At 44.8% G+C, this 10,784-nt stretch overlaps 1 protein-coding gene and 1 long non-coding RNA gene across 2 annotated transcripts in view; both read right to left on the bottom strand.

The window, feature by feature from the left end:
- Positions 1-2,592: 2,592 nt before the first annotated feature.
- On the bottom strand, positions 2,593-5,190 carry LOC103668121. Its single transcript, XR_569944.2, has 3 exons — positions 4,972-5,190; positions 4,374-4,489; positions 2,593-3,328 (listed from the first exon to the last, which is right to left on the bottom strand). It is a non-coding gene; the product is annotated as an uncharacterized LOC103668121 (long non-coding RNA).
- Positions 5,191-5,626: 436 nt separating this feature from the next.
- ASB11 (ankyrin repeat and SOCS box containing 11) overlaps positions 5,627-10,784 on the bottom strand; it is a 25,034-nt gene continuing 19,876 nt past the window's right edge. The window contains exons 6-7 of the mRNA XM_040634209.1: positions 10,219-10,410; positions 5,627-7,246 (exon numbers count right to left, since the gene is read on the bottom strand). Of these exons, the coding sequence (XP_040490143.1) occupies positions 7,122-7,246; positions 10,219-10,410 (317 nt within the window). The 3' untranslated portion in view covers positions 5,627-7,121. The remainder of the gene's footprint in view (positions 7,247-10,218; positions 10,411-10,784) is intronic.

Raw genomic sequence — 10,784 nt, 5'->3', positions numbered from 1 at the left:
TATTACCATCTTGTTCTATGCCTCTCACACTTGTTTTATCTTCGAGATCTCTCCCCGCGCATATAGCTGTCCCTTTCTTTCTTCATTACTGTGTAGCATTCCATCTTGGGCCCCAAATATTTCACTATTCCCCTGTGATGGAAGCAGACTGTTACCATTTCTTTACTACCACAAACACATCGCAGTCCATATCTTTGTCTCAGGGGCTTTGTGCACAACTGCAAATGTTTCTGGAGGAGAGATTCCTAAGAGCGGGAATGCCGGGTCAGAGGTGTGCTCCCACACGTGCAATGATTTGTCCAGAACTAAAGACACACACAGAAGTGACTACAAGCCAAACTGGAGAATTCTGAATGAGGTCGGTGGCTTGTGTCACGGTCGAGCTCCGTTGTACTCAAGGTTTGCAGAAAGCTGTCGTTGGGGGAACGTGGGCAAAGCCGCGGCAGAACTCTCTGTATTACTGCTTACAACCGCATGCAAATGAAAAAAGGGGCTGTTCCTTTAAGATTGATAGAAACACTGCCAAACTGCCGTCCGGTTCTTTCCAGAATTATCTGAACAGGCCACAGGCATAGGCATTGTTCACTGCAACATCAGGAAAGATTCGAAGAACTATAAAACTTGCATTTGGCAGAGACTGAGAAATGTATTCCCAAGGTAGACTGGATGACAAGGAGTTAAACAGAGAGGCACCATGGGGATCCTGAATATTATCCCTGTTCTTTGAGTAAAGTCTTCATGGTACAGCTTCTTTATTTACTTTTAATTAAACTCCAAGAAGATAGCACTTTTCCATATCCAAATTTATTGTCCAAAATGACAATAAAGAGGATTTCCAGGTTGTTGCCTTAGTACCTGGGAGGGAATTAATCAGCTTTTAACCTTCTTGCTACATTTATACTGTTGGTCACCTCCCGTGAATAGTGGAGGATGGGACCTGATTTTTTTATTTAACTCTTCAGCCACACTTCAGTCAGGAATTCAAAAACCATTACTAGAGAAGGCCATGCATTTTTAAGGGTCTGTATGGGGATAAAGTTGATTTACATGTGTATGAGCTGTGATTATAGAGGAATGGGTGGGCTTACCCCAAGAAAAGGACACCTTACAAACTTCCAGTCAGTCCTCGTGCGCGCATGCGTGCATGCGTGTGTGCGCCTGTTCAGGAAACTTGGCCCAGGTTAGGTAAGAAGAGAGAATTATGGCTTGCGGCAGCACTAAGGCCACAGTCATTCTTTATCAGGTGCAGTCTTAACGCTCAGCCAGTGCCTCTGCACCCCTCACCTAGATGTCCACGGCTGACACCACTCATGGACTGCAAGACTCTCCCCCCACCCCCGCCCCGGCCCCGAGGCCTTGGGGAGCCTTGAAAGTCACCTCCCATCAGTTAAAGTCGGCCCAGGAGCAGAAACCTCTTGTCATTCCAGCCAGCAACTTTTCTAGCACAAAACCTTTAAAACCCCAAAGGTACACATCTCCTCTGCTAATTTGGAATGATCTGCGCCACCCGCCAAACGCCTAGCTGTTTCTGTTGTCCTTGCATAGCTGGCTCTGCATGCTGAGCTGGCTGACAGTTGCTACTTGGGAATGCAGTCACTCCTTCACTCCGTCTAGCAGTGCGGTAAGATCCAAACAAGGACGTGTTCTTTAAAATCCAGCCTAATGCCTATTCTCGAGGAAAACAATCAGGCAAATCAAAATTGAGAGCTAGTCTGCATAACAATGGGGTGGAGTCTTCAAAACTGCCAGTGGCGCGGAAGACAAAAGTGGGGGTGGGGAGGCTTTCTAGCTTAAAGGAGAAAAAAGTACATGATCCTTGATCAGATCCTGCCTGGGGGGGGGGGTGTTGGGGGCGGTAAGACCTAAATGACATCAATGCCACCATCCCCGAAACTTAAATAGGGACTGATGCCACATAGTCACAAGTGCATCGCCGGCGAGCCTCCTGCCCGTGGTGACTTCACCGGGCGGTACAAAAGAAACTCTGCGCTCCTAAGGAGTCGCGTGCTCGAGGGCTCGGGGCAGAGCCACATGCAGAGGGAGGAATGCCTGCCCCTCTGACACATTGTGCACCAAAGACAAAAAGCTAATGCAAGCTCTACAGTCAAAACACGTGAGAATATAGAAAGCCCTCATTGCCTAATCTGCTCACAAGCCACCGTCATGCCTCATAAACCCAACAGCCACATGTCCCAGGACCTCCAGCTGGTTGGAAACACTCCTCTCCTTGCACAATTATGTAAGCCCGTAAAACAAACCACAGCCCGTCTTTATTAAAAATTTTTGATATTTTTGATCATCCTGGGCTTTTTTCTGTAATGTCGGGTTTTTTTAAAGATTGCACTACAATATTTACTTTGATGATAAGAGTTTCTGGGTGCCCCCTTAAATTTTTTGCAACACTTGCCTCAGCTAATCCTGGCCTTGGGGAAGACTCAGGACTTCCACAGCTGACTCACGAATGGCTCATTTAAAATTATTTGTACAGGGGCGCCTGGGTGGCTCCGTAGGTTAAGAGTTCCAGACCCTTGATTTCAGCTTGGGTTGTGATCTCAGGGTCGTGGGATCAAGCCCACAGTGGGCTCTGTGCCCGGTGGGGAGTCAGCTTGAGATTCCTTCTCTCAAAAATAAATCAATCTTTAAAAAAACTATTGGTATATGTATTCACTATACATGGTTCACATACACATAATTCTACAGGCGTGTGCACACCCATGCACACATGTATGTACGTATACACACGTGTGTGCAGACACACAGAGAAGCAAATGTGGCAAAATGCTAAAAATTGGTGAACTGAGGTGATGGGTATCCAAATGTTCACTGTATTCTTCTTGTCATTTTTCTGTAGGCTGGGGAAGTTTCAAAACAACAGCGGTGGGGGAGAATGTATCACATAAAAATTAAAATCTGGGTACATGTTTTACAGGTGAAACCCGTGTTAAAGTAGGGAGCTGCTGTTCTGAGTGTGACCCACGTGTTCGTCCTAGTGCCAGCTCCGCTGAAGAAAGGAGATCATCGACACCACGTGCAAGTGTCCTCGAGGGAGCAGCCACTGGCAGCCATCTGTGACGGGTCAGCTCGGGAGGTCCTCCGACACTGAGCGCGCCCTCCCCCAGCAAGCTGTTCATCCACCGTTCACCCCTCACCCTGCCAGCTTCGGGCAACGTCTCGGAAGCCTCCGCCGTTCTCGTCGTGGTACGTGCGTCAAATTGTCTCAGCCATGAGCGTTGTTACTGAGAAAAGTATCATCTGTAAGCCTCAGGTTTCTTTGACAAGGCGACAGTAGACATATCAGGGAGCAGAATCACTTTGGGAGAAACGGTCCCTTAATAAAAAACACAGGAAAAACAGAGATGTTGAATGACATACCTCACCTTTTAAGTACTTTAAGGGATGTTGAAAGAGTTGAGGCTTAAGTCTTCAAATAAAACAGGCAAGCTTACTTTTTTAAAAAATAATGGGTCAAGGCAGATGAGGAATATAGTCAGATAAATGATGGATGGGTAGACAGATGAGACAGACAGACACAGGGTATAGAGATTGACGTCTTAGGTGTCTCTATAGAGAGACACATGGTACATGGATAGGTAATACTGGAGATCTGTGTGGTTATGAAAATATTTTTCCCTTAAAGTGATTTATCGTGTAATCTTTCCAATTATTTTTAACTATTATTTTAAATAGTTTTCCTAATCGGTAGATACCTCTTCTGAACATCTTCTAAGAAATACTTCAAACATTTAAAAAGATTTATTAAAAAAGGAAGTTCGGGGGTGCCTGGGTGGCACAGCGGTTAAGCATCTGCCTTCGGCTCAGGGCGTGATCCCAGCGTTATGGGATCGAGCCCCACATCAGGCTCCTCCGCTGGGAGCCTGCTTCTTCCTCTCCCACTCCCCCTGCTTGTGTTCCCTCTCTCGCTGGCTGTCCCTATCTCTGTCAAATAAATAAATTTAAAAAAAAAAGGAAGTTCACACTAGTGTTACTTGTAACAGCAAGAAATTAGAAGTAATCTAAGTATTCCAACAACATGGAAATAGCTAAGGGATATGATGCAGCCATTTGAGAGGATAGATTCAAAGGGTTTGAAATTTAGAAAATCATTACAACATGGTTTGGGGGAAAAGCAGGAATCAAAAATACTTTTATAACAGGACCACGACATTAAACCAGGCAAAGAAAGCAAAACAAAACAACAAACGTGATATACTGAAAAAAGTCACTAAAACCTTCACAGTAAAAATGAACTAATAAATTCTAGACGCATGCCTGAGGAGTTCTTTCACAATTCAGTCATCCTGCCAGGGACCTTGCCTAATTACCTTATCTAAAAGAGTAGCTCTCGTTACCCCAATCTGCTTTATTTGTCTTACCACTTTCCTGACACGATGATATGTACGTATGTGTTGCTTTAGTCCCTGTTGCCTCCAGTAACGCATAAGTTTGTCGAGGGCAAGGACCTTGTCCATCTTTTTCAGAGCCTTGGTGCCTGGCACATAATAGATGCCGGGGAAAAATGTATTGAATGAATTAATTGAAAAGTCATCCTAGAGCACTTCAAATATGATTGAAATTGTAGAAAATTACACCATTTGGGGAATAAAACATCCCACATCCCGTGAAAAATGAAATAATCTAGATTAGAGTTAAGAACCCCCCAAAAGCAAGCAATGTAATATCGTATAAATCAGAGGATTCCATCTGATGGTCTAATTCTAGCTTGATGGACTGTAGGACTCACAGGGAATTTAAAGACCACCTCATGTCCAAACTCTATATTCATAAATCATAAAACAGCACAACAGCTCCAAGACACAGGGATCTGGACCTGTTCTGCATCCACATCCTTCTGGAGTCAGAAGGATCGGACTGGTAAGTGGTCTCTTGGGACTCAGTTCAGAATTAAAGTGTCCCCCCGCCCCCGCCACACACACACACAAAACACACCTACCAGAGCTGGAAGGTACGTACAAATGATTCGTGAAATTCATGGTCTGCAGTTTCATAAAGCAGATGGAACAGCAGGATCCTCGACTTCCTTGGGGCCACAGACAGATGGAATATCCTAGGACATCCTGGGGCTTAACACAGAGCTCAGACATTCAACAAGATGTAAGTTGACCAAAAAATGCACTCAGGAGAACACTTTGAAGATAGAAACTACAATTCCTGAATGTTCTATGATATATATTTTAATTACTGAATATCTATGATATGTATTTTAATTTATCAGTATTTTCTTTTAAAGTTTCTGCCTTTGATATTAGGCTTAGAAAAGACCTTCCCTTTCATGTATATTCATGAACATTTTCTTTTAGTATGTTAGAGCATTTGAAATTTTTTTAACATTTTCAGAAAACCAAGATTTGTTTTTGGAATGTGATGTTAAATAGGAATTTAAAATAATTTAACCTTTTGTTCCCAGGTAGTTAACTAAATTAACTTGATATTCCAAAGTTGTGGAAATCAGAAAAAGGTCTTGAACAGTACTAACAGAAATATGTTAGCCACGTGTATAATTTAAAATTGTATGGTAGTCACATTTAAAAAGTAAAAAGAAGTGGAATTAATTTTAATGATGAATTTTATTTAACCTAATATATTCAAATTATTACCATTTCAATGTGTGATCAACATCAAAATTATTATTTCACATGTTTTGTACTGAATCTTCAAAACACGGTATTTTTTTTATATTACAGCGCGTCTCAATTCAGCCTAGACACATTTCAGCTGATCGACAGCCTAATGTGTCTTACGGCTCCTGTACCGAATAGCCCAGGTTTAGAGCAATGTTTCTCAATCTCAGCACTACTGGCATTTTGGACTGATAATGCTTTGCTGTGTGGAGCTGCCCTGGTCACAGGATGATTAGCTGCATCTCTGACCTCCACCCACTAGATGTCAGTAGCACCCCTCCCTCGGTCGTGGCAACTAAAATTGTCTCCAAACTTTGCCGTTAAATGTCCCTAAGTTGGGGGGGAGGGCAAAATTGTCCCCAGTTGAGAATCAAAGGGCTAGAAAAACTGGGGGAAAAATACATGTTTGGAACAAACCTTAGGATCATTTGAGAGAAAATTTTCTTCTTAGAAACTAATATGACTCTAGTCACGGAACCACGACAGTAGTACTTAAAACAATTAAAGGTCTATCCAACTTCCATGTTCCAACTTCACAAAAAGGAGGAGGCGAGAAAGAAGAGCTAGCAATGGGAAAAGCAGAAGGGGAACGAGTGGAAAAGAAGAAAAAGAGAGCGGGAGGGGAAGGCTGTGTTTTCTATTATAATCATCATGCTTATCTGGGGCCCAGACTCACAGAAATAATATTGACCCAGCTTTGAGCCCATCTCAGTGACTGGCATTAACATGTCAGACAAAAACCCTGAGGCTCTTGACTCTGCAAACAAGCTGATGGATGCTTAGGTTGCAATACCTATCAAACAGCGCCTGTGGGTTCAGCTAGTTGGGAGCGCCCAATGTTGCTCGAGCCTAGAACTGTTTGCTTCAAGGAACAGCATTTAGTATCAGAAGTGACGAGCGACAGACCCCAACTTCTGGGTGAGCTCATCTCTTCCAACATCTTTCTTATCGACCAGGACCTCAGTAACTGGAAGTTTCTGTTAACTGTGATGTTTTTAATGAATTCAGCATTTACATATATATCGAAATTATAGCAGAGGTTTATTCACAGAAGCAAAGAAAGAAAGGGGAAGGGAAGGAGGAACTAAATCAGGAACACATCTTGAAATACTTACTCTCAACATCATCTTATTCACCCAGATTTACACACGTCTGCATGATATTCAGAATATTGACCCTTAGATAATTAAAGATCATGAATCTTCAAACATAGATTATTTTCACTCCCCTTCACAGATTTTTAAAGTTTCTTAACAACAAAAGCTAATAACAAAAAGGCTCCTGGTTGTCCCTTGGTTAATGAGAGCATTAACCGGGAGTTTCTACTCCTCAAGGGTTCCAGTTCATCCGGGACCTACACTAACTGACTTAGTTCATTCGAAGATAGTCAGAGTCTAGTGGTTAGGCATCTACACTAGGTACCCTGGATACAGCAGGCAACAACCTGCTTATTTCCAAGTATCTTCCCACGGCCATTTGGGACTACTGGTACAGCAGGAATCTCTCCAGCAGTTCTGGAAGATGGAGTTCGTGGATGGTTTGATGACATGCTCGACCCAAGCACTTCCGGACACACAGGCGGCAGAGCTGGGAAAGAGCAGGTGGGCCTGGGGAAGAAATGAAAATGTGTGAAGCTCGTGGCAGTGGGGGTGGGGGAGAAGGGAAGACCAGAGGACTGGAAGAGGCTGAAATGTTCTACAAGCTTAAGAGAAGCTGGATCTGTACGTGGATGGCAGAGTGATGGAGCAGACACTAATACACACAGGGACCCCAGTTTGTCCCTCCGGGTGGGGACACATTTAAGTTGACCCTCTAAAGGTAATTGTATTAGTGATATTGAAGAGTGAGGCTAACCAGAGGCAAGCCAGAGATGAAGCATGCGGTCTAAAGGGAATGCACTTCATGTCCACCACAGCCGAACTCTGGAAAGAGCCCAGATGTCCACCGACAGAGGAATGGGTAAAGAAGATGTGGCATATCTATACAATAGAATATTACTCAGCCATCCCGAAGAAGGAAATCTTGCCATTTGCAATAACGTGGACGGAACTAGAGGGTATTATGCTAAGCAAAAGAAGTCCGTCAGACAAAGACAAACACCATTTGATTTCACTCATATGTGGAATTTAAGAAACAAAACAAGAGGATCGTAAGTGAAGGGAAGGAAAAATAAGACGAAAACAGAGAGGGAGGCAAACCGTAAGAGTCTCTTAACTCTACAGAATGAACTGAGGGTTGCTGGAGGGGAGGTGTTGGGGGGGGTGGGGTAACTGGGGGATGGGCATTAAGAAGGACACGGGGTGTAATGAGCACTGGGTGTTGTATGCAACTGATGAATCACTGAATTCTACCTCTGAAGTTAATAATACACCATAGGTTAATTAATTGAATTTAAATAAAAAATTTAAAAAATAAATAAAGGGAACGCCCTCTATTCATACACTGTACGTGCCAATGAACGTGATAATACTGGCCGAGGAGAAAGCACAAATGGAAGCGCTGAGCGGGCAGGAGCCTGAGACAGAGCTGCCCAGCAGCGGCCAGCTGCCGAGCGGGTGTTGGGGCCTGTATGGTCACAGAGGCCTCCTGGACCTCCTGGCCCTCGCTGCTCATGAGGTGGTGGCTGGGTCTCAAGTCCTACTAGGAGGGGCCCTCCATTTGCACAAGGCTCCCAGCTCAAGAGAGGATCTAGAGAAAGGACCCAATTCGCTTAACCCCCATTATGCCCAGAACCTCAGTCTCAAGGAAGCTCGTGGAGTCATCACACCCATGGCTTTGAGTGGCTGAAGGAAAGTAAGGAGAGCCAAACTATGTCTGAACAGGACAAATGAGGTTTGGGCTGGAACACTAGTTTGAGGCATTTGTAATGTCCCATTATTCCCTAATCTGTCTCGGTAAAGATCTCTTCAAGTAGACCTGTGTGGTTACTGGACGACACAAAGTTGTCCTTGTCAAGAAAATCCTACCATAACAGGATCTTGCACCCCATGAGAAATGGTGCCCTGCATATGCAAGTAGCCAGATAACATTTGATTTGATGTTTCCAAGGAGTAGCCATGTGATAGGAGCAGCAAATAACGGCCCTCGGTCAAAATCGCGGGAAGTCAGAATGGAAAGCATCTCTACCTGCCACCAAACTAAAGGTCCTCTGGAAAACAGTAGCGCAGACGAATTGTCCAGTCTGCCTACAGAAGTTCAGGCGCCAGAGTGAACTCTGACATAGCTGGCGCTCATCCTTCTGGAGGAAGCAGCTGTATTGATGACAGCAGATGACAGAAGAACTTAAATCCTGGACCTGGAGACGTTTTTGGTGGAAGAAAAGAGGAAATGTGACGAGTGCTATAAACCATCTTCTCAGCTAAGAGTCGGAAAGGACCTGGTATTTCCAAACAGGGAGCTGGAAAGGAAGATCGTGATTCTTCAAGCAGACGTTCAAATAAAGAGCAATCCTTAATGACCTAGACCACTGGAGATAACCTCGACCAGTGGCACTCCAAGTGTGGCCTCGGACCACAGCATCAGCAGCATCACCTGGGAACCCAGTGGGTGTGCAGAGTCTGGACCCCACGGCAGACCTCCTGGATCCAAATCTGCATTTTAACGAGACACACCCACCCCCCCACCCCCCGACTGTGTGATCTGTACTCACGGCAGAACTCAGGAAGCACTGACCTAGAAAGTATGCCTAAAATTATTGAACCAAGCATTCCACTTGGAAGGCTTAGAAGACATGAGGGCGGATTCATAAGATGGAACCGGTGAGTGAAATAAAACCCTTCTCTGCCAGAAGCTGTTTCAGAAGGTTCAGGATAGGGCCAGCATAACATTAAAGAGTGCATGTTCCGGGGTTAGACTGCTTGGCTGGAATCCTAGTTCTAGGGTGGAGTCATATGACCTGCTGCAAGCCAGTATCTCTATGCTTCTCTTCTCCCATTTGCACCTGGGCTAGCACCAGTTACCCTAAAGTTCTCCCTGCTTTCAAGTTTTCAGAATTCAGGGAGATTAATCTACATTTCAAATTCAGCTCAGCGCCCGACACATGTATAAAGCTGAATAATTACTATTATTCTTTAATAGTCTCCCAAGCATACAAATGATCGGTAGAGGCTCGGATAATGTTCTCTTTCTGTATGGACTTTGCATGGCTCGCTTTTGAATCTGGAATGCAGAGCGTTTGAGAGACTTGCCTTCTCTCCTCCGGCATCGTCCACCCTCCAGCCTCTAACGCGAGTATCGCGAATTTCCCCGAAAATGACAAAGCTGAGTCTTGGTCTACTCAGCTGTGCACTTAGGCCAGGATACACGGGGCAGTTCAACCTCCTCGTGGTGAAAACCAATTTCTCTGATTATTTTCTCGTTATGGAAAACGCACTGCGATACACCAGCCGTATAAATGCCATTATGCGATAAGCATATAAAGTCTCATCCCAGCGATGCAAGTGAGACCTGCTGCCTTGCCACACGCCACTCCCAATTAAACAGAGAAAAGAACAAAGGTAAGAAAGTCTAGAGGGAAGACAGGAAGGAGAGAGCGCCGATGCGCTTAAGGGGGAGAAAGGGGCACCCAGCCCTTGCTCACCTTCCCGGAGCAGGAGAGCCTGCTCCACGCTGCTGTTGGGAGCGGCCAGATCCAGCGCGCTTTTGCCCTCGGCGTTTCTGCACTTCAGGGGAGCCCCGTAGTCGGCCAGCAGGTGGATGACTTCCACACTGGACCGCCTCGCCGCCGCATGCAGGGGCGTGTCCAGACGCTGGCCGCGGTCCACGCGGGCTCCTGAAGGAAGACGACCGCACGTCAACGCCAAACGTCACCGTGGAAATACCAGGAGCCTAAAACACGGCAGCTGCAGATAATGGCAACTGAAATGTCATGACGTATTTGACAGATCTTGGAAAATGCAGGACTTAAGCCCAGAACCTCAGCAATGGCTACTGAGACCGCCTCAAACTATTTTGATGAGAAAAGTGAGGAAAGATATTTTTAGTCATTAAAAATACGTTACTCGCTTTCCCGTAGGAACTGTGTGACAAACAAAATTAAACATTTGCGGCTCCTTTCACACAGAATTATTGTTTTGGTTTTTGGCAAAGGGTAAAGTGAAGTTTCTTTAGTATTTCTATTATTCTGTGCTCAAAAAAAAAAAAAAA

The sequence above is a fragment of the Ursus maritimus genome (genome assembly GCF_017311325.1).
Source record: "Ursus maritimus isolate PB19 chromosome X unlocalized genomic scaffold, ASM1731132v1 scaffold_X1, whole genome shotgun sequence".
Lineage (NCBI taxonomy): Eukaryota > Metazoa > Chordata > Mammalia > Carnivora > Ursidae > Ursus > Ursus maritimus.
This window is presented reverse-complemented; position numbering and strand designations above follow the sequence as displayed.